Source organism: Molothrus ater, chromosome 28 (assembly GCF_012460135.2).
Source record: "Molothrus ater isolate BHLD 08-10-18 breed brown headed cowbird chromosome 28, BPBGC_Mater_1.1, whole genome shotgun sequence".
Taxonomy (NCBI): domain Eukaryota; kingdom Metazoa; phylum Chordata; class Aves; order Passeriformes; family Icteridae; genus Molothrus; species Molothrus ater.
Window position 1 is genome coordinate 1,498,165 of NC_050505.2, and position 27,846 is coordinate 1,526,010.

Genomic DNA, 27,846 nt, shown 5'->3' on the forward strand with positions numbered 1-27,846 from the left:
AAAAATCTCACCTGGGACCCCCTAAAAAAATCCTACCCAGAACCCCCAAAAACCTTACCCAGGATCCCCAAAATTTTCACTCAGAACCCCCTAAAAAAATCCCTCCAAGGACCTCAAAAATCCCACCCGGGAATCCCCAAAAACCTCACCCAAGAACTCCCAAAAATCTCACCCAGGACCCCAAAAATCCCACTCAGGAACTCCCAAAAATCTCACCCAGAACCCCCTAAAAAACCCTACCCAGAACCACCAAAAATCTCACCCAGGACCCCTGAAAAAAATCCCACTTGGGAACCCCAAAACCCTGTCTGGGACTCCTTAAAAAATCCCACCTGGGAGCCCCCCAAAACCCCATCTGGGACTCCCCAAAAATCTCACCCAGGGTCCCCTAAAAAACCCCACTCAGGAACCCCAAAATCCCATCTGGGACCCCCTAAAAAATCCCACCCGAGATCCCCAAGCTGCTCCAACAGCCCTCTCTGTGACACTGGGACCCCAAACACACTCCAGGAGCACCAAGACCCCCAAAAATCCCACCTGGGACCCCCCAGACTGCCCCAAAACATCCCCTGGGATCACCCCAAAACACCCACGCTGGGGCACCGGCACCACCAAACACACCCCAGGAGCATTGGGACCCCCCAAAAACCCATCTGGGACCCCTGGACACCCACCCTAAGGGCAACAAGACCCTGAGGGATCCCACAGATCCCCCAACATCCCCCTGGGGGCACCTCAGACACCCTTTAGGGGCACAGGGCACCCCAAGGACCCTCCAAACACCCCTTGGGATCCCCCCTCAAGCCCTTCCCGAGGGGTCCCAGCACCAAACATCCCCTGGGGTGGGGCTGGGGGACCCCAAGGACCCCCTGGGAAAGCCCAGGGGGGACAAATCCAGGCAGGCAGAGCCATCCTGGCTCCTCTCCCTGTGCCGAGGAGCTGGCAGGGACAAGGAAAAGGCAGAGCTGGGATAGAAAGTGCTGCTGGATGGGGTCAGGCAGAGCTGGGGGACCCCCAAAACCCCAGCCCAGCACCCCCAGGGCCAAGATTTGTTCCTAAATCCCACCCCAGGCTGGGCTACGCTGCCAAAGTCCGTGGGGATCGGCAAATAAAACAGGGGTAAATGATTAACCCGGGGGCACAAGGTGACAGCCCCGGTGGCACCGCTGCTGTGACTCCCCCCGAGTGCCCCTGCTCCATCCTGGCATCCCCCAAAAAATGAGGGGCAGGATGTGGTCACCAGCACCCTCCCAAAAATCCACGAGGGGAGCAGCTGCCAGCAACAATTTTATTGGAAAGAACCAAAAAACTGGCTACAGGGAAGAGAAAAGGAGGGGATTCCAACTTAAAAAAAAGCACCTAAAATAGGTGAAAACTCCAACCTTTCCCTGGGGTAACAACCTGAATCCACAAAGAATTCTCCTTGGAAAACCAGTGACTCCTCAAGGACGGGAGAACCGGCCAAACTGGAGCTTTGGTTTGTTTAACAGCAGCTTGGAAAAGCCCAGGAAAAAAAAAAAAAACAACAAAACCAAACTTTAAACCTGCGTGGAAATGCAAGAAACTGGGGGGGAAAAAACCCTGAAATCTTTGGGATTTACATCCAGCACCTGCACAGGGATGAGCTGTGGGAGCAGCAGCACTTTTGGGGCTCTTTAACTCAACCCCCTTTACAGGGAGGGCTAGAAACCAGCAGGATATTCCTTTGGGGTCATCCCCATGGGGATAATTCCCAAATTAAAACCCCACAGCCCTGGGATGCTGCTGCAACCAACAAAGAATAAATTAACACCAGAACAGGGAATTGAGGAAGATCCTCCTTGGCAAGGGGGGCAAACAGCAGCGGGAATTCCAGGTGCAATCCCATTTTCCCGGTGCAATCCCGGATTTCCCGGTGCAATCCCGGATTCCTGGGTCCTGGCAGGTTAAAGGAAGAAGAGCTGCTCGCAGAGGTGGGCGCTGGGCTCGTGGTGCAGGACCTGCCCCACCAGGAATGCCAACTTGTGGGCGTACTTGCAGGGGGCAGGGACACGGACGGTGCCCGGCCAGTTCCAGTACAGGTGACACAGCTTGAAGGTCAACCTGGGGACAGGGCGAAACGGGATTTGGGATTCCTGGAAAAGGTCCAGATCCCTCCCAGAACCTGCTCCCAGCTATCCCAGAAATGGGATTTGGGGTTCCTGGAAAAGGGGATGGAGCCAGGTCCAGATCCCTCCTAGAACCTGCTCCCAGCTATCCCAGAAATGGGATTTGGGATTCCTGGAAAAGGGGATGGAGCCAGGTCCAGATCCCTCCCAGAACCTGCTCCCAGCTATCCCAGAAATGGGATTTGGGATTCCTGAAAAAGGGGATGGAGCCAGGTCCAGACCCTCCCGGAACAGGAAGAAATGGGATTTGGGGAAAAGGGGATGGAGCCAGGTCCAGATCCCTCCTAGAACCTGCTTCCAGCTGTCCCTGTCCTTGGGACAGGGAGGGAATTGGGATTTGGGATTCCCGGAAAAGGAGATGGAGCCAGGTCCAGATCCCTCCTGGAATAGGGAGAAATGGGATTTGGAGGGTGTCTCCCACTCCCAAAGGAGGATTTTGGGGGGCTGTAAGAACCCTGCCCAGGGAACTGGGGGGCTGTGGAATCTTGGGCAGCTGCAGAAATCTCTGCCCTTCCTCTGGAGGATTTTGGGGTGCTGCAGGATCTCAGGAACCCCATGACTCCTGCCCTTTTCCCTGGATGATTTTGAGGGTCTCCTCCACTCCCCAGGGAGGATTTTGGGGTGCTGCAGGATCTCAGGAACTCTGGGACTCCTGCCCTTTTCCCAGGATGATTTTGAGGGTCTCTCCCCTTCCCTCTGGAGTAGTTTGGGATGCTGCAGGATCTCAGGAAATCCTGCATTTCCCCTGCATGATTTTGAGGGTCTCCTCCACTCCCCAGGGAGGATTTTGGGGTGCTCAGGAACTCTGGGACTCCTGCCCTTTTCCCAGGATGATTTTGAGGGTCCCTCCCCTTCCCTCTGCAATATTTTGGGGTGCTGTAGGATCTCAGGAACTCTGGGACTCCTGGATGATTTTAAGGGTCTCCCCCATCGCCCAGGGAGGATTCTGGGAGTCTCTCCCACTCCCCAGAGAAGATTTTTGGGTGCTGCAGGATCTCAGGAACCCCATGACTCCTGCCCTTTTCCCTGGATGATTTTGAGGGTCTCCTCCACTCCCCAGGGAGAATTTTGGGGTGCTGCAGGATCTCAGGAACTCTGGACTCCTGCACTTTTCCCAGGATGATTTTGAGGGTCCCTCCCCTTCCCTCTGCAATACTTTGGGGTGCTGCAGGATCCCAGAAACCCCGTGACTCCTGCATTTCCTCTGGATGATTTCAAGGGTCTCCTCCACTCCCCAGGGAGGATTTTGGGGTGCCAGGGCCCCCCTTACCTCTGGAGGTGCTCGGAGCTGAGGTTGGCCGTGTTCCACATGCAGATGTAGCGCGTGGGAACGCTGCAGCCCTGCCGGGAGTGATGGGCCAGCAGGAAGAAATCCTCCCTGCAAGGGCAAAACAAACCCCAATTCTCTTTTTTTTTCCACCCCAAAATGAGGATTTTTACACCTCAGGGTGCTCTGAAGCCCAGACTGAGCTGTTTTTTACACCTCAGAACGGTGGTTTTGAACCACAAGGGTTTAATTTTTGCACTCCACAGGAATTTTTTTGCACCCTGGATTGTTTTTGCCACCATTTTTCTTACACTCTGGTTATTTTTTTTTATGCACCCTGGGGTGCAAAATAAAAATTTTTAACCATTTATAACAATTTTTTTCACTCAAGATGTTTGTATACCCCAGAGTGCCTTATTTTGTAAAAACAATAAATGATAAAACACCTTATAGTATTTTTCCAGCCATTTTCTTGCAAACTGAGGGGCTTTTACACACCATTTACACCTTGGGCTGGATTTTTTCCAACACCTTGGGCTATTTTTACAATTTCTCACCCTGGGAATTTTTTTTTGCACTCAGGTTTTTTTTTTTTTTGCACCCTGGGCTATTTTTACAACCATTTTTTTGCACCTTGGGGTGCTTTTACAGCCATTTTTTCACATTCAGGGTGGATTTTTTTCCACCCTGGGGCATTTTCATCTCCATGTTTTTTACACCCAGGTTAATTTTTTCCCCTGGGGGTGTTTTTTACCCCTCCCCAGGGTGGTTTTTACCCCAGCCCCAGCTCTGCCCCTCACCTGCCCGAGCTGGTGACGCCGTGGTCGATGACGGTGCCCAGGGGTGGGGACACAAACTCCTCTCCTGACAGGCAGTAGAAGTTGGTGCTCAGCTGCTTCTGTACCACCATGACCACGAGGCTGGGCTGGTAATTTTGGAAGGTGTGGAAGCTCTTCTGGAGCTGGGGCACCTCGTACTTGAGCACCGTGTCCAGCTGGGGGTCAGAGACCCCATCCCGGTACACCACGATCTTCATGGGCAGGGAATGGTTCAGCTGGGGGGAAATGGACAAAATCAGCTCCTTTTTACCTCCCTGCCATGCACAGGATTAGCTGAGGGAGGTGGGGAAATATTCCCTGGGCAGGAGAAGTCTGGGTGTTGGGATAGAGCTGGGAATTTAATGAGTCCCCACAGGAATGCAGCTCGGGGTGGGTTTGGGGAGGGATGTGTTTGAATTAATCACAGAATTCCAGACTGATTTGGGTGGGAAGGAGCCTTAAAATCATCTCAATTCCATGCTCTGCCACGGGCAGGACACCTTCCACTATCCCAGGGTGCTCTGAGCTGGCCTTGGACACTTCCAGGGATCCAGGGGCAGCCACAGCTCCTCTGGGAATTCCATCCCAGCCAGGAATTCCTTCCCCATCTCCCATCCATCCCTGTCCCTCCAGGCTCTCCTGCCCAGCGAATTCTCAGTGTCCAGGGCTGTTCCTGCAGCATCCACAGAGAGATGGGGAAATAAAATCAAAGAATCCTGGAATGGTTTGGGCTGGAAGGGACCTTAAAGCCCATCCCATCCTATCCCATCCCATCCCATCCCATCCCATCCCATCCCATCCCATCCCATCCCATCCCATCCCATCCCATCCCATCCCATCCCATCCCATCCCATCCCTGCCATGGCAGGGAACCTTCCACCACCCCAGGTTGCTCCAAGGAGGCCTTGGACACTTCCAGGGCAGCCACAGCTGCTCTGGGAATTTCATCCCAGCCAGGGGAAATTCCTTCCCCATCTCCCACCCCCTGCCCTCTGGCTGTGGGAAGCCATTCCCTGTCCCTCCAGGCTCTCCTGCCCAGCACATTCCCAGTGTCCAGGGCTGTTCCTGCAGCATCCACAGAGAGATGGGGAAATAAAATCAAAGAATCCTGGAATGGTTCAGGCTGGAAGGGACCTTAAAGCCCATCCAGTGCCACCCCTGCCATCCCAGGGAACCTCCCACCATCCCAGGGTGCTCCAAGGAGGCCTTGGACACTTGCAGGGATGAGGTTTCTCTGGGAAATCCCAAGAGCAGGGATTTTCCCTGGCCCTTGCCCTGTCCCAGGCTGGGGACAAGGGACAGCCCCTGGGAGCTGTAACGTGGCACTTCCCCCTGAGCAAACCCACGTCCCCAGATAAGGATGAGCTGGCCCAGCTCCACGTGCAGTCCAAAGGCTGCCAGGGAGGTTTGCTCCTCTGCACGTCTCCAGGCTGGAAGTTTGGGAGGTTTTCCCTTGGTTTTGGGGGAATGTGGAGCCATAGGAGGGGGGTTTTGGGCGGTCTCACCTCGTAGAAGCGCTTGAGGGCTTGGGAGAGGCAGAGCCGGAGGCTGTCGGCGATTTCCTGGTGGGGCATCTGGAAAACCACCCTGGAGTACCACTTGGTGAGGATGCTGGGGATGGAAAAGGGGAATGAGCAGCCTGGAGGAGCCCCCACAGCACCAGGCAAAGCCCACTGAGCCCTTGTACAGCCCCAAACCAGCCCTGGATCAGCATTGCCAGCCCTTCCCCAGCACTGGGGGACACCTGGCTGAGCACTGCAGCTCGGGCAGAGCAGCACCCTCACCCCTTTCCTGGCCAAGGAAAGGGGAATTTGGGGTGGGAAATCCCAAAATTGCCAGGGCAGGGAAGGAAAACCTCCCCTGTTTCCTAGGAAGCCACGTACTGGTTCATGCTGGCCACGAAGCCGATGACAGAGCGCATCCCCTGGCTCCTGCTGTGGTGGATGTCCATGCCCACGACCATCAGCTGCTTCTGGAGAGGGAAACAGAGGTGGGATTTAGGGATAATGGCCATGGCCATGACCATCAGCTGCTTCTGGAGGGGGAACAGAGGTGGGATTTAGGGATAATGGAGCAGGGAAAAGCAGGTGGGATTTAGGGACAATGTTCATGCCCACAACTGTGAACTGCTTCTGGAAAGGGGAACAGAGGTGGGATTTAGGGATAATGGCCATGCCACGACCATCAGCTGCTTCTGGAGGGGGAAGATGGGATTTAGGGATAATGGCCATGCCCATGACCATCAGCTGCTTCTGGAGAGGGGAACAGAGGTGGGAATTAGGGATAATGGCCATGCCCACAACTGTGAACTGCTTCTAGAGAGAGGAAGAGAGGTGGGATTTAGGGATAATGGAGCAGGGAAAGGCAGGTGGGATTTAGGGAGAATGGCCATGCCCAAAACTCTGAGCTGTTTTTGGCAAAGGGAAAAATGGTGGGATTTAGGGATAATGTCCATGCCCACAACACTCAGCTCCTTCTGGAAAGGGAGAAGGCAGATGTGATTTAGGGATAATGGAGGGTACAGGGGCAGGTAGGATTTAGGGATAATGGAGGGTACAGGGGCAGGTAGGATTTAGGGGCAATGTCCATGCCAACAAAAGGCAGGTGGGATTTAGGGATAATATCCATGCCAACAACCCTCAGCTGCTTCTGGAAGGGGGAAAAACAGCCAGTGGGATTTAGGGATCAAACAGGCACCTCTAAGCTTGGATCCCTCCAGCTCTAAGGGACTCATGAGCACCCAAGAGAAGCCAACCCCGATTCTCCAGCTGGTTCATCCAGCCCACAATAATCCAACAATAATCCAACAACAATCCAACAACAATCCAACCCCTCTAGAGCTTCCAGGCTCATCCCAGGCCTCTGGCCAGGGTGTTCCTGCCTTACCAGAGGGATATCAACCCCCCAGAGCTGCCCGCCCAGCTTGCAGTTGATCTGCAGCAGAACTTTCTGCACCACGCTCCTGATCTTGCCAGGATGGCCCACGAGGGACTGGGCATTGATGACCTGTGGAGAGGGAAAACTCAGGGAAAAGTGAGGCTGGAGACAGGCAGGGATGGGCAGGGATGGGGGTCCCAGCCCACCTGGGAGGGCACAGGGCTCTGCACACAGCAAAGCTTCTTGATGGCCCCATAGACGTCGTCCCGGCCACCAGGGATGATGCACAGGAGCAGCTGCACCTTGTCCTGAGGGGAATCATGGAATTGTTCAGGTTGGAAAAGCCCTCCTGGAGCACTGAGCCAAACCCAAGGTCACCAGTGACCCACATCCCCAAGTGCCACTTCCACACCTCCAGGGACGGGGACTCCACTGCCTCCCTGGGCAGCCCATTCCTGGATTTCACCCCCCTTCCCATGAAAGGAAATTTAACCACCTTTCCTGTATTTAACCCCCCTTCCCATGAAAGGAAATTTAACCACTTTTCCTGTATTTAACCCCCCTTTCCATGAAACACTTTTCCTGTATTTAACCCCCCTTTCCACGAAAGGAAATTTAACCACTTTTCCTGTATTTAACCCCCCTTTCCACGAAAGGAAATTTAACCACCCTTCCTGTATTTAACCCCTCCTTCCATGAGAGAAAATTTAACCACCTTTCCTGTATTTAACCCCCCTTTCCATGAAAAAATTCCTCCTGGAGTCCAACCTGAGCCTCCCCAGGCACAGCTTGGGGCTGTTCCCTCTCGTCCTGTCCTTTGTTCCCAACCCCACCTGACTTCACACCCCTGTCATGGGTTTTTAGGGAAAAATAAGGTCCCTCTGAGCCTCTTCTTCTGCAGGCTGAGCTTCCCTCCAGTGCTTCCCAAAGATCCCCCAGGGATGTCCCTGCTCCTCACCTGGCTCCCCAGGGAGCCCTGGATGGCCCTCACGTAGGTCTCGATGCGATCATCCCGCAGCTCCTGCACCGAGGGCTGTCCCACCTGCATCCCCATGGCCCCACAGCTGCTCCTCATGGATGCCAGCAGGTCCTTGGCCAGGTGCTGCAGCCTCTTGGGATAGATCAGGAGCCAGGAATTGATGGAGATCTGGGAGAAAAGCCAGCACAGGCCGTGGTTTGGGGCTGTTTCTGCAATCCAGTCCATGCAGCACATTCCTGTTTGGGAGAGGAGAAACCTACCAAGCACAGAGGGAAATCTGGGAGAGGAAAAGTGGGCCTAGAGGAACCTGGAGCACAGCAGGGAGTTTGGGAGAGGGAAATGTGGGAGAGGGAATTCAGGCCAAGAGGAACCTGCAGCACAGAGGGGAATTTGGGAAAGTGGCCCAAGAGAAATCTGCAGCACCAAGGGGAATTTGGGAGAGAGAATTTGGCCCAAGAGGAACCTGCAGAACAGAGAGGAATTTGGGAGAGGGAAAGTGGCCCAAGAGAAATCTGCAGCACAGAGGGGATTTGGGAAAAGGGAAGTGACCCAAAAGAAATCCAGAGCACCAAGGGGAATTTGGGAGAGGGAATCTGGGCCAAGAGGAACCTGCAGCACAGAGGGGAATTTGGAACAGGGAAAGTGGCCCAAGAGAAATCTGGAGCACAGAGGGGAATCTGGAAAAGGGAAAGTGGCCCAAGAGAAATTTGGACTGAATTGCAGCCAATTCCTGCATGTGAAAGGCTCCCTCCACCCTGGGATGAGGTGGGAAAGCAGACAGCACAGCCACATACCTCCAACTCCTCTGGAAAAACAGGCTGGAGCGCAAATCCAACACAAACAAGGGAAGGGTTTGTGCTGGAAGGGGCTCAGGCAGAACGCCAGCGCTCAGGAAAACCCAGCCCAGCTGTGCCCAGCAGGGCAGGCTCTGCTCACCACGGCGATGGGCACCTCCTTCGTCACCTCGCGGTGCCAGCCCAGCTCCTCGGCGGGAAGGAAGGAGCGGTGCCGGAGGTTGATGCGCTCCACGGGCAGGATGTGACCCTGGGTCTGGGCAGAGCGGGAATCTCCGGAGCTGCCTCCTCTGCCTGGGGCCCAGGGGAGGGCCAGGAGCCCCACAGCCCTTACCCTGTAGATATCAGTGGCCAGGACCAGCCCCCAGCGCTGCAGCTCCTGGGAAGCCTCCGGGGTGTCGCGGATGCGGCGCAGGAGGCCGGTGAGGCGCTGGTAGTGCTGCTGGGGACTCTGGATCATCTCCCACATCACCTCCTGCAGCAGCAACACCCAGAGGTGAGGGAGGGCTCCCCACAAACTCCGGGCAAAGCTGGGAGCAGGGCAGGGCTCCCCACAAACCCTGGGAAACCCCGGGCAAAGCTGGGAGCGGGGCACGAGGCAGGCTCTGACCTTCAGCATGCGACTGTTCTTGCGGAGGTCGGAGAGGCCGGTGAGGAAGGTGAGCTCTGGCACGAGCAGCACCATCTTCAGCTGGCGCTGCAGGGAGGGAGAGGCACCGTCAGCATTCCAGGGGCTGGGAACTCCTGCTCTCCCCAGGGGCTGGAGGAGCCCAGAGCAGCCCACGGATCTGGATCTCTCTGGGCTCATAGACAGAGCTCAGAGCAGCCCATGGAGAAGCCCAGAGCAGCCCATGGATCTCTCGGGGCTGGAGGAGCCCAGAGCAGCCCATGGAGGAGCCCAGAGCAGCCCATGGATCTCTCTGGGCTGGAGGAGCCCAGAGCAGCCCATGGATCTCTGTGCCTGGCTCACCATCCCCTCTGGTGTCTGCTTCTCCTTTGGCTTGTGGACGAGCAGGGGCTGGTCCAGTTCCCTGATGGTGATCCCGTGGGTCTTGCTGGAAAAACAGCAGTGTCACACAAGCCTGGAATTTCGGTTTGGAATGGAAACCCAAACCCCCACCATGGGCAGCGAAACCTCCCTGCTCCCACTGCCCCACCTCAGATCAGCCCCTGCCCATTCCCAGGGGATGATCCAGCTCCAGCAGCTGCTCCTCACCTGTAGTACTCCACAAAGGTGATCTCCTGCCCGCTGGCCAGGGTGAAAGTGTCCTTGGGGGTCTTGTCCCAGTCGATGTCATCCACGCGGTAGGTGCGGTTGTTGTAGCGAGTCATGACCACGCTCCCCACCAGCTGCTTGGTGCACTCGTCCTGGAACGTCCTCTGGCTCTGGGAGTGGATGGTTTGCCTGGGAAAAGAGGAGAGGCACGGAATGCTCCCCCCCTGTGCCATCCCAAAATTACAACACCCCTGTCCCCAGAGCCTGTGGGGTTTTGCTGCTGCTCTCACATCAAGCTCAGCACGGACTCGCTGCGGATGATCTTGTGGATGGCGTCCACCATGAGGAAGAGCCCCCCGTCCTTCCTCCGGATGCTGACGGCGTATCCCGGCCAGATGTGGAGGCTGTGCCCGGAGGGAAAGAGGCCTGGGTTAGCCCAGAGCAGCCAAGGAACCCCCCAAAACTCAGGGATTCATTTCCCAGCTCCCAACTTCTCAGAACAGCCAAAGTCAGGCTGACCTGGGAACACTTCCCAGTTTCCAGGGAAACAGGGATGACTCTGTGGGAAGGAAGGTGCCAGCACCCACCTGTATTTCTGTAGGGTGGTGGCCTGGGCAGGCTCAAAGAAATGTCTCCCAACCAGGCTCATGTTTAAGATTTTCATCACCCTAAGGAAGGAAAAGCAGGGCTGGATGAGGACTGACAGGAAGGAGGAGGAAGGGGTCTTGTCCCTGGAGCTCAGGGAGGGTCTCTCTGGTCTCTCACCTGCGGAACACCACGTTGTAAAAGGGGATGCAGAGATCCGAGCTGGGCTCCAGGATTTTGGTCATCTGGATGTTGATGAAGATCTCCTCCCTGTCGCTGCTCCTCTGAGCCTTCAGGCTGACCTTTGGCAGGGCCAGAGGGGGCTCCCTCACCCAAAACAGGGGCACCCCCGTACCCCCAAACCGGGGGAGACCCCCCCCCTACCCCTTACCTTGGGGATCTGGATGGGCAGGAAGAGGATGGAGCCGTCGAAGGCCATCACGTCCCCGGTCACGGCGTGCTGCTCCTTCAGCATGGCAAAGCGGGCAGCCTTGCACTCCACCTCGGGGCTGGGGGCACACAGGGCCTTTTCTCCCTCCTCTGCCCCCCCAGACCTCGCTCAGCCCCCCAAAAATCCCCCCTGAAAGCAAAAACCCAGAGCTCTTTGTTGTGCCAGGGCCGCTCCACCTCATGGCAGCCTGGACAGCAGGAGGGACGCAGAGGGCTCTGCCTGGGGACACCTCGAGGGGCTGTGGGGGACCCTCGAGGGGCTGTGGGGGACCCCGGCCCCCCATTATCACCTGAAGGTCACGTGGTACTGGTAGACAGCTTCGTTCTGGCAGTGGATCTTCACAAAGTTCAGCCCCACGGGGATGGTGGCTCCCTTGGCCACCACCTTCGTCCCGTGGGCCCTGCGAGGGACAGGGGGTCAGCAGCGACCCAGCAGCACCTGCACCCCAAAACGGGGGGCTGGGGACGCCACTTACGGCCTGGCAGCAGCTGGGGGGGTCTCCGGGGAGGGCACGGGCGTCGGGCAGGGCTGGGGGCTGGGTGGGCACGGGGCGGGCACGGCTCGTCCAGGCGGGGTGGGCAGCGCGTCCCCTCTGCCTTTCCACAGGATCCTGCGTCCCCAGGGGGGGCTGCGGTGAGCCCTGGCACACGCTGGGGACACACTGGGGGTGGCCTGGCTGCAAACCCCCAGCGACGAGCCCGACCCCCCGAAATGCCCCTATTCCTCCTGCCCCACGGCAGCCTGGGGGCTCAAAACAGCTGAATTTTGGGATAAAGGGATGGGAGGGAAAGGGGGGATGGAGAAAACAGAGGGAATAAAGGAATAGGGCGGATTTACGGGTCAGGGGGAGACAGAGGGGATGAAGGGGGAGAAGGAATGGGGGCAGAACAAAGAAGGGGACAGGAGGAACAGGAAAGATGGAGTGGGACAAGAAAGATGGAGGGGGACAAGAAAGACAGAGGGGGACAGGGAAAGACAGAGGGGGACAGGAAAGATGAAGGGGGACAGGAGGGCGCAGAGGAGGGCGGGCACTGAGGGTTTGGGGGTTCAGGCCTGTGGGGGACTCACTGCCCACGCGTGGGGAGCGCCGCCAGCGCTGCCCCCTTGTCCTTCTCCTCCGTCAGCCGCTGCACCGGGCCGGGCGGAACCGCAGCCTTCGCATCGCCAGCGCCGCCCCGGCCTGCGGGAGCACAGCCACCGTGAGCGGCGGAGCGGGGCTCGCCGGGCCCCCTGCACCCCCGCACCACCGGCACCTACCGAGGGGCCGCTCCAGAGGCCGCTCATCCAGGCCCAGCCCGCGGAACAGCGCAGGTAACGGCGAGGTGGCGGCTCGGGGCTGGGCGGGGCCGGGCGAGGGCAAGCGAGGGGAGAAGGCGGCGAGGCCGCGGAGCCCCCTGGCCATGGGCAGGGCGGGCCCGGGCGGGCGGAAGGGCCGCGGCGGGTCCATGGCCGCCCCGTCGAGGCGCGCCCGGAGCCGCGGCCACGCCGCCGCCGCCGCCCCGAGCGCACGCGCGGCCCCGCCCACGAGCGGACGCGGCGCTGATTGGGCGGCGGCGAGGACACGCCCACAACGCCGCGCGCCCGGGCGGAGGGAAGCGGGCGAGGAAAGGGCGGGGGTGGGAAAGGGGGCGTGGTCAGATGGGAGAATGGGCGGGGTTATGCAAAATAGGGAGCGGGCATGATGGGAAGAAAGGAAGGCGCGATGGGGGGAGAGAAGGGGTGGGGGGAATAATATGGGATTGGGGGTAAAATGGGACGGGCAGGAGAGGGTTAAGATGGAATTCGAGAGGGTAAAATGGGATGGGCAGGAAAGGGTTAAGGTGGAATTGGGAGGGTAAAATGGGATGGGCAGGAGAGGGTTAAAATGGAATTCAAGGGGTAAAAGGGGATGGGGTGGGATGGGAAGGATGCAATGGGGCAGAAGGGGGGATGAGATGGAATTGGAGGGGTAAAATGGGACAGGAAGGTGGGGATGGGATGGGATGGGATGGGAAGCAGGGGTAATATGGGATGGGGTGTGATGGGGCGGGAGTTGGGGATAATATGGAATTGGGATAATATGGAATTGGGATAATATGGAATTGGGAGGGTAGGGTCAGATGGGGGGGGTGTTTAGGATGGGATGGGGTGGGAGATCAATGTGAGAGGGGCAAGTGCAGGCCCAGCCCTGCCCAGGTGGTCAGTGTCCCCATCCCTGGTGGTCAGTGTCCCCATCCCTGCTCCCTGCCCCGGGGCTGGTGGCATCCAGGGAGCTTTGGCTCCACGATGACAGCCCTGTCACCCCCCAGGACAGGGTGGGGGTCACCCAGTGCCCCCCACCCGCTGCAGCCACACCCAGGGACCCCAAGGCCTCGCAGGGCCCAGCAGAGGTGACAAAACCAGACTGACACAGGGGGAAAAGAGGTTTTATTCCAGGTTTTTCCCCCAGGACGCGTGTCCTGCTCCCACCAACATGTCCACAGAGCTGGGGGACACCCCACAGCCCCCATACACCCCGAGATCCCTGTTTGGCACTGGGGGGAGCCACTGGTGTGGGGGACACGGCTGGACACCTGCGGGGCTGGAGGGAGCTGGGAGCCGGCTCTGGATCCCTCGGGATCCCAGCACGGGATTGGGATCACCCGCCCCAGCCCCCTGCCCACGTCCCAAAGGCACATCTGGAGGGGCTGAGGGTCCATCCTGGGGTCTGGGGGGGTGAGACCCCCTGGGCTATCGGTGCCGGTGCTCCAGGAGAGCCTCGAAATCCGGGGAGCAGACGAGCTTGTGCCTGACGTGGCCCAGCACCATCATCTCACCCGTGCGGTTGTCCCCGATGCCCACGGACACCAGCTCCTGTTCCAGGGGGCACAAACAGCCCTGAGCCACAGGAACCCCTGGGAGACCCCACTGCTCCCAGAGGGGACCAGCAGGACCCTTCCCCACTGTCAGCATGGCCAAGAGCCAGCACGACCCCCCCCACTGGGGTTCTTTTGGGGTCAAACTCCCCAGATTGGGTGCCAGTGTCCCTTCCATACCTGTAGGAAGGAGCAGGGGGTGCCCATGGTCACGTCCAGGGTGACCTTGCCCAGCACCAGCTGCACTTTTCCTGACTTTCGGATGAGCAGCTTCCCCACCTGGCCCTCGGGGAGGTTGGCCAGGGTGCAGATGTTCTCTGCCTGCTTGGCCTCCTGCACAGCACAGAGGGACTGGGATCATCCCACTGGGATTGGGATCAGCCCCTGGGATTGGGATCATCCCCCCTGGGACTGGGATCATCCCACTGGGACTGGGATCATCCCCTGGGATTGGGATCATCCCCCCTGGGACTGGGATCATCCCACTGGGATTGGGATCAGCCCCTGGGACTGGGATCATCCCCCCTGGGATTGGGATCATCCTCCCTGGGACTGGGATCATCCCCCCTGGGACTGGGATCATCCCACTGGGACTGGGATCATCCCACTGGGACTGGGATTGGCGTCTGGGACTGGGATCAGCCCCCCTGGGACTGGGATCACTCTATGGGATTGGGATTATCCTGTGAGATTGGGATTACCTACAGGACTGGGATCATACCCTGGGACTGGGATCACACCGTAGGATTGGGATCACAGCATGGGATGGGGGCTGACAGCACCATGGGATGAGGGGACAGCAAAGGATTGGAGGAGAAAGGCCACCACAGGATGGCGGAACAGTGACACCGTGGGATGGAGGGACATCCCAGGATGGGGTGGAAAGGACACCGTGGGATGGAGGGACATCCTCATGGGCTTGGAGGTGACACTACAGAAGGGGAGGGGATGAGAGAACACCCCCCCCATGCCCCTACCTGGCTCTTCTCCTGCTTCACCAGCAGCACCTGCCCATCCTCGCTGTGCAGCTCAGCTTTGCTGGGTTTGGAGTCGTGGCTGGGGGGCTGCCCGGGCAGGGTGTCAGGGAGCTGCAGGAACAGCAGCTCCTCCTCCTGGGCCAGGCTCAGCCTCTGCAGCAGCTCAGCCGCCGACACATCCCGTGGGAACCCGGGGGGGCCCTTGGGCTGGGCCGGCTTGGGATCCTCCTCACACGGCTCCTCCTTCACTGCAGAGGGCAGGGGACAGAGGGGACACCCCCAGCTTGTCCCTGCTGTGTGCCCAGCCCTGCCCTGCCCAGCCCAGCCCAGTTGTTGGTGATGATGAGGATGAGTATGGCGATGAGTAGGGGTCTGAGGCCATATATCATGTTGCAAATTGTAGGACAGATCATGATGGGAACAGTGCAGTGGGGAAGAAGGTAAAGGAGTCTATTTTTAGGCTGATGGAGATTTTGAAGTTTATAATGAACTTTCATTCCCAGAAGGAGGTGAGGCTTTCTGCTCCAGAGTGGATGTAGATTGTTATTGGGATTAGGCTGATTAAGAAGGAGGCTTTGACTGTGTTTGTAATTGTGCTGGGAGTGTTTCTGAGGTTGTTGGATAGAAGAGGAAATAGGATGGGGGTGGAGAGGGTTACTTGGGTAAAGAGTATGAATGTGTTTAGGACCAGTGAGAGGTCCATTACTTTCACTTGGGCTTGCACCAAGATGAGTGGCTCCTAAAACCATTGGATTACTACTATCCTTTGAAAGTAAGGAGACTGAGGTTTTATACTCGGATACAAGAGTTCTTGGTGGTTTTACCTCTCCCAGCCCAGCCCAGCCAAACCCAACCCAATCCAACCCAACCCAGCCCAGCCCAGCCTGGTCCAGCCCAGCCCAGCCTAACCCAATCCAACCCAGCCTGGCCTGGCCTGGCCCAACCCAACCCAACCCAACCCAACCCAACTCAACCCAACCCAGCCCAACCCAGCCCAGCCCAGCCCAGCCCAGCCTAACCCAATCCAACCCAGCCTGGCCTGGCCCAACCCAACCCAACCCAACCCAACCCAGCCCAGCCCAGCCCCACCTTTCACTGCTGGCGGGTCCAGCTCCATCTTCTCCTCCTTGGCTGCAGGCAGCCATGGCTGTGTGTCCTCCTGCTCTGCCACCTCCTCCTTGAAGAGCCAGCCCGAGTGGGCCAGGGGCAGCTGCACCGGCTTGTTCCGGATGTCGTTCTTCAGCCCTGGGTCATCCAGGAACTGTGGGGAGAGGGAGGGGACAATCAGCACCCCGGGGGGCACAGGGGACACTCAGCACTGCCCTGGTGACACAAGGGACACTCAGCACCACTGCAGGGACACAAGGGACACTCAGCACACCGCAGTGGCACAGGGGACACTCAGCGCTGCCCCAGTGACACAAGGGACACTCAGCACCACTGCAGGGACACAAGGGACACTCAGCACTGCCCTGGAGGCACAGGGGACACTCAGCACACCCCAGTGGCACCAAAGCCACCCCTTCCATGCCCACTGACATCATCCTTCTGCAGCATCCTCAGGATCTGCTTGGTCTCCTCGTCCGTCTCCCTCTTCTCCTTCTTGATGTTGATGATGTGGGAAGGGCCGAAGTCGGACACGTCCACGCTCCTGTCCCAGGAGCCTGCTGGGGACACAGGAGCAGCCCAGGGTCACCCCAAGGTGGGAACTCCCCAAAAACACCCAGAGGGGAGCTCCCCTTACCTTTCTTCTTCATCATTTCAGCAGGGCCCTGCTCGAAGATGGAGTGGGACTGGATGACCTCGGGCCGGTTCCGGCCCCGGCCGTGCCCGTCCCGCTGCCGCTCCCGCTCCTTCTTCTCCTTCTTCACCACCACATCCTCCCGGGGCCTGGGGCAGAGCGGGCACAGAACCCCCACATCAGTCACAAATCAACCCCAGCCCTGCCCCTTCCTCCTGCCCCTGCCAGGAAACAGGGCCTGGGGGCAGAGCGGGCACAGAACCCCCACATCAGCCCCATATCAACCCCACATCACCCCCAGCCCTGCCCCTGCCAGGACACGGGGCCTGGGGGCAGAGTGGGCACATCAGCCCCACATCACCTCACCCCAATATCAGCCCCCCATCACCCCCAGCCCTGCCCCTGCCCCTTCCCCCTGCCAGGACACAGGGCCTGGGGGCAGAGTGGGCACATCAGCCCCACATCACCCCCAGCCCTGCCCCTGCCTCTGCCCCTGCCTCTGCCAGGACACGGGGCCTGGGGGCAGAGTGGGCACATCAGCCCCACATCACCTCACCCCAATATCAGCCCCACATCACCCCCAGCCCTGTCCCCTGCCCCTGTCCCTTGCCCCTACCCCCTGCCCTCAGCCCTCCCTGCTGCCCCCAGCCCAGCCCCTGCCCCTGCCAGGACACAGGGCCTGGGGCAGAGTGGGCACATCAGCCCCACATCAGCCCCACATCGCCCCTACATCCGCCCCATATTACCCCCACATCAGCCCCATATTACCCCCACATCAGCCCCACATCAGCCCCACATCGCCCCCACATCAGCCCCACATCGCCCCCACATCAGCCCCATATCACCCCCACATCAGCCCCACATCGCCCCCACATCACCCCCACATCAGCCCCATATCACCCCCATATTGCCCCCACATCAACCCCACATCAGCCCCACATCGCCCCCAGCCCTGCCCCCTGTCCGCTGCCAGGACATGGGCCTGGGGAAGAGACTTCTGCACATCACCCAGAGATATTGGTGTGCGGATATTTGGGATATTGGTGTGGATATTTAGGATATTTATATGGATTTCTGAGAATTTCCATGGATATCTGAGATATTTACATGAATGTTTGGGATATTTATATGGATATCTGAGAATTCCCGTGGGTATTTGGGGTATTTCCATGGATCAGTGGGATCCCCTCTCACTCCTCCCTTCTCCAGACCAACCAGCCCCACCTCCCACAGTCCCTCCCCTCACAGAGATGCTCCAGACCCCAAACCACCCCTGTGCCCCCCACGTCACCCAGGGGCACCACTCACTCCTCCTTGATCTTCCTGCTGATGATGTTGGGGGTGAAAGTTTTCTGTGGGGAAAAACAGAGGGAAAAAATCATCCCCAAATCCCTCAAGCTGTCACAGCCACCCCAGAGCCACTCTGGGGACACGGGGTGTGAGATGTGAAATGTGTCACCACATTTCTCCTCACAGAGAAAGCAAGGCACAATTCTTGCCAAGAATATTTCTGGGTTTCACATTCTCTGAACCTCAGAGAAAGGAAAAACAATTCTTATCTCATTTGCTGTGCCTGTGTTTGTGCAAAAAGTAAAATACAACATAAAAATGGTTCCCCCAAAGTGATGGTGTTTTATTGCCTTGGCCTATCAGGGCCAAGTGTGTGTGTGAGGTGGGACTGTCAGCTAAAAGTCATGAGAATCTGTGCAGGTGTGTGCAAAGTTAAAATACTTAGCAAATCCAGTTTAGATGTAATAATATAATATAATATAATATAATATAATATAATATAATATAATATAATATAATATAATATAATATAATATAATATAATATAATATAATATAATATAATATAATATACAAACATAGTATGATATAATATAACCAATAAATATAGTATGATATAATATACTATAATATAGTATACTATAATATTATAGTAGATTATAGTAGATTATATTATAGTATAGTATATTAATAATAAATATAGTAAGAAATAATATTATACAATATACTATAAAATACTATACTATACTATAATATAATTAATATAATATAATATAATATAATATAGCATAATAAAGTAATATGATTATAATAAAATAAAATAAAATAATACCATAAAATAGAATAGAATATAAATAATAAATATAGTATGATATAATATACTATAATCTAATATACTATAACATAATATTATATTATAGTATATTATATTAACAACAGATATAGCATAATATAATATAATTAATACAGTATGACATTATATTTATATTACATTACATTATACTGTATTATACTATAAATATAATATAATATAATATAATATAATATAATATAATATAATATAATATAATATAATATAATATAATATAATATTATATTATATTATATTATATTATATTATATTATATTATATTATAAATATAATTAAACAATTAAATTAATTAAATTAATTAGCTATTAAAATTAATATCATTAAATTAATTCACCTTCTAATATCAATGAATTTCTCCTCACCATCTCTCCTGCCACGGGGGTCACCCGATTGGATACTGGGTGACCCCAATTTGGGAAAGGGGGGGCGGGGTCTCACCTTTTTGACGCCGCCCAGGGTGAGGTCTCGGGAGCGGATGGAGGGCAGGCGGCCCGGGCTCAGGGGGGGCGCGGGGGGGCGCCTGCCCAGCACCCCCCGGGCCCCCCCCGGCCGGAGGCTGCCCGGGGAGCCCGAGCTGCCAGAGCCCCCCTCGGCCATCCTGCGGGGAGGGGCCGCGCTCAGGGGGGATGAACCCCAAATGGGCTCAGAACTGCACCCGCCACAGTAATGAACCCCAAATGGGCTCAGAACTGTACCCACCACAGTAATGAACCCCAAATGGGCTCAGAACTGCACCCGCCACAGTAATGAACCCCAAATGGGCTCAGAACTGCACCCGCCACAGTAATGAACCCCAAATGGGCTCAGAACTGCACCCGCCACAGTAATGAACCCCCAAATGGGCTCAGAACTGCACCCGCCACAGTAATGAACCCCAAATGGGCTCAGAACTGCACCCGCCACAGTAATGAACCCCAAATGGGCTCAGAACTGCACCCACCACAGGAATGAACCCCAAATGGGCTCAGAACTGCACCCGCCACAGTAATGAACCCCAAATGGGCTCAGAACTGCACCCACCACAGTAATGAACCCTAAATGGGCTCAGAACTGCACCCAGCCCAACACTGATCCCCCAAATGGGCTCAGAACTGCACCCGCCACAGTAATGAACCCCAAATGGGCTCAGAACTGCACCCGCCACAGTAATGAACCCCAAATGGGCTCAGAACTGCACTCACCACAGTAATGAACCCCAAATGGGCTCAGAACTGCACCCAGCCCAACACTGAACCCCCTGCACCCCCAAACTGGGCTCAGAACTGCACCCAGCCCAACACTGAACCCCCAGATGGGCTCAGAACTGCACCCACCCCAACGGTGAACCCCCTGCACCCCCAAACAAGATCCCCGTGACCCAGGGTGGTTGTTTCCCCCGCACCCCCCCGACCCCCTTGTGCCCCCTCCCCAGCTTTCCCAGTCCCCACCCCTCCCCTGCTCCCTCTCCCAAAGGTTCTCAGTCCCTCCCTTTCTCCCCAGCCCCCCCTTGTCCCCCCTCCCCAGGGGTTCAGCCCCCCATGACCCCCTCGCAGCCCCCAATCCCCCTCGCAGCCCCCTCCTCACGGGCCTCACCCCCCCAGGGCCGCCCTGCGCCCCCTCCCCAGGGATCTCAACCCCCCCCATACATCCCAAACGGGACCCCCTTGTCCCCCCTCCCCAGGTTTCCCAGCCCCTCCATACACCCCAAACAGGACCCCCTTGTGCCCCCTCCCCAGGGATCTCAGCCCCCTCCTCACGGGCCTCACCCCCCCCCATGGCCGCCCTGCGCCCCCTCCCCAGGGATCTCAGCCCCCTCCCTGGCCCCCTTCACCCCCTCTCACCCCTCTCCCCAGCATTCCCACCCCCTCATACACTCCCAAACAGGGCCCCCTCTCCCCTCGCTCCCCAGGGGTCTCATCCCCCACCTCGCACCCCTCAGGACCCCGCGGACCCCCCCAAATTTCCCCCACCTCCCCCGCCACGCCGCCCCTCACCCTGCCCGGGCAGCCACGGGCTCGCCGCCCACACTGCGCATGCGTCACGCACGGCGCGCCCTTCCTGGCGCGACGCTGCCGCCGCCATCTTTGCTGAGGGCACGGCGGGCTTGGCAATGAGCCGCCATCTTTGTGGTTGGCATTGCCCATCCCTATGTGAGGGCGGTGGCGCCATCTTTGTGACGGGCAGTTCCCGGCTCTCCGGACCGGGCACCGGGGGCAGCGCTGGGGGGGACATTTTTGGGGGGGTCACTCAGCCCTTTATTTAACGCCCTCACGGGAGTCCTGTAGTGCGACCCCCCCCTCAGGGTCCTCTGCAGCCCCACGGCCCGCCGGCACCGCCACAGAGAGGGTTCATGCGTGGGCACCCCCTCGCAGAAATTTGGGGAACAATGAGGTTTTTGGGGTGCTCTGCCACCCCCCCCACCCGCAAAAAAGCTTTGTCCCTCCAAGAAGGGTGTTTACCACGTGCAAAACAAAAAGTCCGTCCGTCCGTCCGCCGCCCTTGGGCTCTGCACCCCCATTCCGCGGGGGTCCTGTGTGGGTACCAGCATTCCCACGCACCTCCTCCATCCTCCATCCCATTTTTGGGGCCGGGGGGGAACTGTCCCGGTTGTGCCGTTTGCGGGACAATTGGGACACCCCCTCCCGGCCCCAAAAATGGGGGGAACAGGCAGAACCTGCCCACCACCCACCCCCAATCTGCACCCACATCCCACTCTGCCTCCATCACCTGACGCCGCACGCATCCCTCCATGCCATTGGCAGAACCGGGAGGTTTTTCCTTCCTCCCCCTTCTCTCCCAGCTCCTTGGATATCTATTTTTCCCCTTTTTTTTTTTTTTTTTTTTTTTCTCTCCTCTCCCTCCTCTGGAGGGTGTTTGCTATTTCCGAGCTGGCTGGGAGGATCCCAGTCGCATCAGCCGCAGGCAGCGACGCGGCATCGCCGGGTACCACCTCGGTCCCTCCGGCATCCTCCGTCCTTCCCGCTTGGATCAGCCCCGCCGGGGCTCTCTGTCCTGCCCTGCCGCTGCACCGGCACCCCCGCGCCTCCCGGCAGCCCCCCGGCACGGCCAGGTAAGGGCCTCACCGGCACGGCCACACCGGAGCGGCCACCGAGCCCCGGTGGCGTTGGGGGCGACGTGCCCGTGGCACGGCCGGGGGATGCTCGGAGGGCAGGGGGACGCGGCGGGCACGGCGTCCCGAGGGCTCTTAGGGGACACGGTGACACGATCCAGCTGGCACAATCCCGGTGCGGAGTTCCTGCGCCACCGCCGGGCACGGGGACGGACGGGGCAGCGAGGTGGCACCGTGTCCCCGGAGCGGTGACCTTCCGCCGTGCCCGAGGGCTCTGCTGGGGGGTGGCAGCGGCTTTGGGGCGCAGAGCGGGGGGACACGTGGCCGTGGGTGGCCGTGGGTGCCGAGTGACGGGGACACGCGCGGCGTGGGTGGCCGTGGGCACACGGGGGGGCGGTGGCACGTTGGCACCGAAGGCTGGGGGGGCACCCTCGCCTCCAGCCCCCCGTTCCGGTGGCACGGCTGTGACTCCTTGTCCCCCCTCCGCGGGCATCGCCCACCCCCAGAGCGCCTTCTTGGGGGCGCAGGGAAACTGAGGCACGGGCCGGGGCAAAGGCGGATCCAGCTTTTCCAGTGCCTGCGTCCAACCCTCCCCTCTCCCAGCAACTCCCTCGGCTCTCCCCTTGTTTTTCTTTCCCCACCCGGTGTTGAGCAAACCCCGAAACGCCCGCTGGCGTCGCGCCGGGGCCTCGCGGCACCCGGGGGAGCGGCCGGGGCCCCCGCACCCGACCGGGCTTGTTCCCGGCGTCCCGCTGCCTGCTCCTGCCTGCGCTGCCTATTCCTGGCTCCCGGCCGCTGTTCCACCCCGGTGCCATCTGCTCCGCCGCGGGCGGCCTTGGCAGCGCCGGCGTGGGCAGCCAGAGGGGGCTCGGCACCCCCAAAAGCCCGCGCTGTGCCCCCCGCAGGAGCTCAGCCCCTCCGGCCATGGAGCTGCTGTCCACCCCCAAAAACATCGAGATCAACAACATCACCTGCGATTCCTTCCGCATCTCCTGGGCTATGGAGAAGGGGGACCTGGAGAGGGTCACCCACTACTTCATCGACCTCAACAAGAAGGAGAACAAGAATTCCAACAAGTTCAAGCACCGGGTGAGCCGGGGGAGGACGCGGGACCCCCTGCCCGGGGAGAGGAGACGGGGTTGGCAGGGAGGAGCCGGCTCTTAGCCCTCTCTAGCGCTGAATTTGGGTCATTCCCGTCACGGGACACGCTGGCGGAGGGGACTAGGACGGGGATCGGGGGGTGACGGACCCCGCTGAGCCCCCGCGGGGGAGCTGAGCTGCTCCTGCTCCCCCTCCCAGTGCTGCGAGTCACTAATTCGGGCCGTTTTTAGCAGCGCCGTTGCCACGGTGATGCTATTTAATGTTTAACATTTTTTTTTTCTCTCCTCCCCAATAATAAGGGGTGGGGGGGGGGTGGGGGGTGGGATATTTTTTTTCCCCTCTATCTCCCGACTTCAGCATCCGCCGTTGCCACAGAAACGGCTCTGCACTGCGGAGCTGCTCCGTGGCCTCTTGACACCGCGAGATGCCACCGGCAGCGGGGGGACCCCGAGACCACCCCCGCCTGGGGGACCCTGTGTCCCCATGGCAGCAGGGACATCTTTGGGGACACGGGCGGGGCAGCGCTGCGGGGCCAGAGCGGGGGGGGCGGCCCGAGACGCGTCCCCACGGTGTTTTGGGGGGGTCTCCGTGGATATTTCGGGGTGTGCGGTACCCGGCAGCACCCGGGCGTGCGGGAGGATGCTGTCCCGCCTGACCCTCGCCGCTCGGCACAGGATGTCCCCACCAAGCTGGTGGCCAAGGCGGTGCCGCTGCCCATGACGGTGCGGGGCCATTGGTTCCTGAGCCCCCGCACCGAGTACAGCGTGGCCGTGCAGACCGCGGTCAAGCAGAGCGACGGCGAGTACCTGGTGTCCGGCTGGAGCGAGACCGTGGAGTTCTGCACCGGGGGTGAGCGGGGCCGGCAGGGACGGTGGGGGCGTCCCCGGGAGCCCGGAGGGAGGATGGGGGCGATGCCAGGAGCCCGGAGCTGGGGGGAGGACGGGGGCGATGCTGGGAGCCAGGAGGGAGGACGGGATTGATGCTCCTGGAATGGGGAGCTGGGCCGGGGATGGGGACGGTGCCGGGAGCTGGGAGGAGAATGGAGGCAGTGCTGGGAGCCGGGAGGATGAGGAGGAAGGGGGCAAAGCTCAGGGTTGGGAGCCAGGAGGGAGGATGGGGTTGATGCCTGGAGCTGGGAGATGGAAGAGGGAAGAGGGCAATGCCTGGAGCTGAGAAGGAGGATGGAGATGGTGCCTGGAGCTGGGAGCAAGGGGGGGAACAGGGGAGATTCCAGGAGCTGGGAGGGAGAACAGGGGAGAACCGAAGAGCTGGGAGGGAAAGGGGGTCAGTGCTGGGAGTAGGGAGGGAGAAAAGAGGCGACGCCAGGAGCTGGGAGATGGAAGGGGAAAGAGGACAATGCCTGGAGCTGAGAGGGAAGACGGGGATGATACCTGGAGCTGGGAGCAGGGAGGGAGAACAGGGGTGACCCCAGTAGCTGAGAGCAAGAGGGGGTCAGAGCTGGGAGCAGGGAGGGAGAACAGGGGAGATTCCAGGAGCTGGGAGGGAGAAGAGGGGTGACCCCAGGAGCTGGAAGCAAGAGGGGGTCAGTGCTGGGAGCCACGGGGGAGGTCGGTCGGGGATGATGTCGGTAGCCACGAGCCGGGAGAGAGGAAGGGGGAAATGCTGGGAGCTGGGAGCCCGGAGGAGGACGGGGGCGATGCCGGGAGCTGGCACAAGCCGGGCCGGTTGGAGCGGCAGCTGATGAGTGGGAGGCAGGAGGTGCGGGGAGCTGCGGGCAGGGATGGGCTGCTGGAGGGGGATGGAGACGCCCTGATGTCCCCGTGCCCGTCCCCAGACTACGCCAAGGAGCACCTAGCCCAGCTGCAGGAGAAAGCGGAGCTGATCGCCGGCCGCATGCTGCGCTTCTCCGTCTTCTACCGCAACCAGCACAAGGAGTATTTCCAGCACGTCAGGTACCCCCAGCCCCGTTCCCCACGCTCCCCGCTCGCCGAGCGCATTCCCTGACCCTGCCTGTGCCTGTCTGTGTGTCCCTCCTCCTCCTCCTCCTCGTGGCAGGATGCACTGCGGGAACGTGATGAAGCCGTCGCTGAAGGACAACAGCGGGAGCCACGGCTCGCCCACCAGCGGGATGCTGCACGGCATCTTCTTCAGCTGCAACACCGAGTTCAACACCGGGCAGCCCCCGCAGGACTCGCCCTACGGCCGGTACCGCTTCCAAATCCCGGCCCAGCGCCTCTTCAACCCCAACACCAACCTCTACTTCGCGGACTTCTACTGCATGTACACCGCCTACCACTACGTCGTGCTGGTCCTGGCGCCCAAGGGCTCCTCCGGGGATCTCTTCTGCCGGGAGCGCCTTCCCCAGCTGGACATTTCCTCCAACAAGTTCCTGACGTGCTGCGTGGAGGAGGGCGAGCTGGTGTACCGCCACGCCCAGGACAGCATCCTGGAGGTCATTTACACGGAGCCGGTGGACCTGAGCCTCGGCGTGCTGGGGGAGATCAGCGGCCACCAGCTCATGAGCCTCTCCACCGCCAACGCCAAAAAGGACCCCAGCTGCAAGACGTGCAACATCAGCGTGGGGCGTTAAGGGGCCCAGGCGGGCAGGGCCGGGCAGGGCGACGGGCGCTGCCCGCGGGGGCTTCTCCCACGGACGCCGGTGGGTGGAGGACACGGGTGGGCTCGGGGGAGCCGGGCGGTGCCCCCAGGAAGGAGCCGGCGGGACGCTGGTTCGGCGAGGAGGCAGAGCCCGCGCCGCTGTGCGCCCCGAGGGAGGAAGCCTTCATCTCCTGGACCGGCCGAGCAGCAGCGTCCTCGCTGGCGTGAGCCCCGCGCTCTGCCCTGCTCCGGGACCCCCCTTCCCCTCCGGCGTCCCCCGCGTCCCCCCGCCCCAGGTTCACGCAGCTCCCAGGGAGCCCCGGCCCTGCCAGCCGGGACTGGGGCTCCCCGGCCACTCCAGGGGGTTCAGGGAGATATCGGAAGCACCCCCCGGTTTTGAACTGCTCCCGGGGGACGGGGGGTGCTCAGACACCGCGGTGGCGTGGGGGACCCCGGGCGTGCCCCCCGTGTCCCGTCCCTCTCTGCTCTGCCGTCCTGCACCGCCCGAGTCCCCGGCCCCGCGGCCCCGGAGGCAGCCGGAGGAGCCGGGGAAGGGGAGAACGGATCTGAAGCCCCCTCCCTCCCCGTGCCCCCCAACCCGCCGCCCCCCGCATGAGCCGTCGGCAGCATGGCGCTTGCGTGCGGCCCCCCCGGGGTGCCCGCCCCCCGTCTCTGTGTCCCCCCTGCACGCTCTACAACAACCGGCTCCCCCTCCCCGAGCATCCCTGTGCTGTGCTGGAGGTGTTTCAATAAACTCTGTGCGGTCGCCACCGGCCGTGTCACGCTCCTCTGTCCCCCTCGGGACCCCAAGTAGTGGCTCAGACCCCCCCCCTACTCCCACCGATGCGGGGATCTGGGACTGGGAGGGGACAAGGTGGCCCTGGCCAGCTCTGAGAAAAGTTCAGGTTGGAAGGGCCTTCCTGGAGATCACCAGGTCCATCCCACCTGCCCGGGCAGGGCCACCTGGCTCAGGTGACACAGGAGCACGTTTGGAATGTGGCCAGAGAGGGAGACTCCACCCTTCCCTGGGGCTGTCCCAGTGCTCTGCCACCCTCCGTGGAAAGAAGTTCTTCCTCACGTTGAGGTGGAACTCATGTTTTTGTTTATGGCCGTTGCTCCTCATCCTGTCACTGAAAAGTTCCCCGAGCTCTTCACCCCACAGGGACTGAAACCCCCTCAGGATGAAACCCCCGGTGCCCATCCCGGTTCTGCCCACGGAGCATGCCAGGGCTGGCACACAGAGGGAACAGGAGCCTCCCCGTGGCAGCAGCAGCGAGCAGGGGCTGCAGGAGGGGTCGAGGCACGCGGTGGGCGCGGGGGCCGTGGCACAGCCCACCCTCCATCTGCCACCGCCACCGCCAGCATGGGCACGCGCTGGAGCACGCGGTGGGCACAGCACGTGGCACCCACCCACCCACCCACCCAGCCCACAGCGGGTGCTGCCTCAGAGACACCTCAAAATAAAGGTGTGGGGGGACAGAACCCACCTGCAGAGTCCTGGGGGGCTCCGAGCCCACCGCCCTCTCCAGGACCCGCTGTCACCAGCAGAAGGTCTGGCTGCTCCTTGGCTGGAATTCCTGGCTCTGCTCCATCAGAACCCCCAAGGATGAGCTCCTCCCTTAGGATTGGGGTCCGTGCAGGGTCCTGGCTGCTTCCCCCCCCCCAGTCCAGCCCCATTTTGGGTTTTGGGTGCTGTTCTGCTGGGCTGGAAGCAAAGAGGCCGCGGCTGCCCCCGCTCCAAGTACAAGGGTATTTATTTCATGGGTACAAGAGAGAGACAGCACCTTGTGTGTGTTGGGCTCTTCCCGGTTACTGGTTTGTACATTCAGAGCTTTGGCCGGGGCAGGGGAGGGCAGCGGGTCCTGCTCGGCCCCCCCAGCACCGGGGTGGGCGGCTGCCAGCGGGGACCCCCCCTGTGCCCCCCGTGCCGTGGGCGCCCGAGCCCCGGGGCCCCGTGCGAGCGTGTCTTGAGTGCTGAGGTTGGCTGTGTGCTCCTCCTCCGTGCAGTCTGTGCGGGGCAGCGCTCCCCGCCGTCCTCCCTGCCCTCTTTCTCCTCCTCTTTCTCCTCCTCCTCCTCCTCCTCCTGCTCCTCCCCTGCCCGCGGCGGGGCCGGGACCCCCGGCCCTCATTTCCTCGTGTGCAGCGTGTCCTGGAACTTGGTGCTGGTGTAGCGAAGGTGGAAACCCTTCTTGTTGATGGTGTCGTCCGAGTGGAAGCGGATCATCACCGAGTCTCCGGCCGAGTAAACCTCCTCGGGGGGCTGCGGGGGTGAGGGAGGGGGTGCTCAGATC

At 59.6% G+C, this 27,846-nt stretch overlaps 4 protein-coding genes across 6 annotated transcripts in view; 1 reads left to right on the forward strand and 3 right to left on the reverse strand.

Annotated features, from left to right (window-relative positions):
• Positions 1 to 1,274: 1,274 nt before the first annotated feature.
• On the reverse strand, positions 1,275 to 12,581 carry PIWIL2 (piwi like RNA-mediated gene silencing 2). Its single transcript, XM_036396549.2, has 21 exons — positions 12,392 to 12,581; positions 12,203 to 12,314; positions 11,610 to 11,744; positions 11,424 to 11,534; positions 11,075 to 11,192; positions 10,864 to 10,985; positions 10,686 to 10,766; positions 10,389 to 10,502; positions 10,099 to 10,287; positions 9,853 to 9,937; positions 9,493 to 9,579; positions 9,217 to 9,357; positions 9,025 to 9,138; positions 8,068 to 8,256; positions 7,316 to 7,417; positions 7,119 to 7,238; positions 6,116 to 6,204; positions 5,738 to 5,843; positions 4,215 to 4,468; positions 3,418 to 3,525; positions 1,275 to 2,082 (listed from the first exon to the last, which is right to left on the reverse strand). The coding sequence occupies exons 1-21, from the start codon at positions 12,579 to 12,581 to the stop codon at positions 1,926 to 1,928; spliced, it is 2,724 nt and encodes a 907-aa protein (XP_036252442.1). The 3' UTR covers positions 1,275 to 1,925.
• A 942-nt stretch (positions 12,582 to 13,523) lies between these two features.
• On the reverse strand, positions 13,524 to 21,484 carry POLR3D (RNA polymerase III subunit D). Of its 2 annotated transcripts, none has more exons than XM_036396695.2 (9): positions 20,820 to 21,484; positions 19,285 to 19,444; positions 17,995 to 18,038; positions 16,690 to 16,835; positions 16,485 to 16,609; positions 16,035 to 16,206; positions 14,946 to 15,193; positions 14,149 to 14,301; positions 13,524 to 13,966 (listed from the first exon to the last, which is right to left on the reverse strand). In XM_036396695.2, exons 1-9 carry the CDS (start codon positions 20,858 to 20,860, stop codon positions 13,844 to 13,846), a joined length of 1,212 nt encoding a protein of 403 aa, XP_036252588.1. In that variant the 5' UTR covers positions 20,861 to 21,484; the 3' UTR covers positions 13,524 to 13,843. The 2 variants fall into 2 exon arrangements, with proteins under 2 accessions (XP_036252588.1, XP_036252587.1); XM_036396694.2 differs by having other exon boundaries at positions 16,485 to 16,612; positions 20,820 to 21,243.
• Positions 21,485 to 21,706: 222 nt separating this feature from the next.
• PHYHIP (phytanoyl-CoA 2-hydroxylase interacting protein) lies at positions 21,707 to 26,325 on the forward strand. Its single transcript, XM_036396693.2, has 5 exons — positions 21,707 to 21,895; positions 22,801 to 22,984; positions 23,671 to 23,845; positions 24,792 to 24,909; positions 25,013 to 26,325. Exons 2-5 carry the CDS (start codon positions 22,820 to 22,822, stop codon positions 25,545 to 25,547), a joined length of 993 nt encoding a protein of 330 aa, XP_036252586.1. The 5' UTR covers positions 21,707 to 21,895; positions 22,801 to 22,819; the 3' UTR covers positions 25,548 to 26,325.
• Positions 26,326 to 27,291: 966 nt separating this feature from the next.
• Positions 27,292 to 27,846, reverse strand: part of BMP1 (bone morphogenetic protein 1) — a 28,218-nt gene continuing 27,663 nt past the window's right edge. For both annotated transcript variants that reach the window (XM_036396845.1, XM_054517538.1), the window contains one exon: positions 27,292 to 27,815. In XM_036396845.1, the coding sequence (XP_036252738.1) occupies positions 27,681 to 27,815 (135 nt within the window). In that variant the 3' untranslated portion in view covers positions 27,292 to 27,680. The remainder of the gene's footprint in view (positions 27,816 to 27,846) is intronic.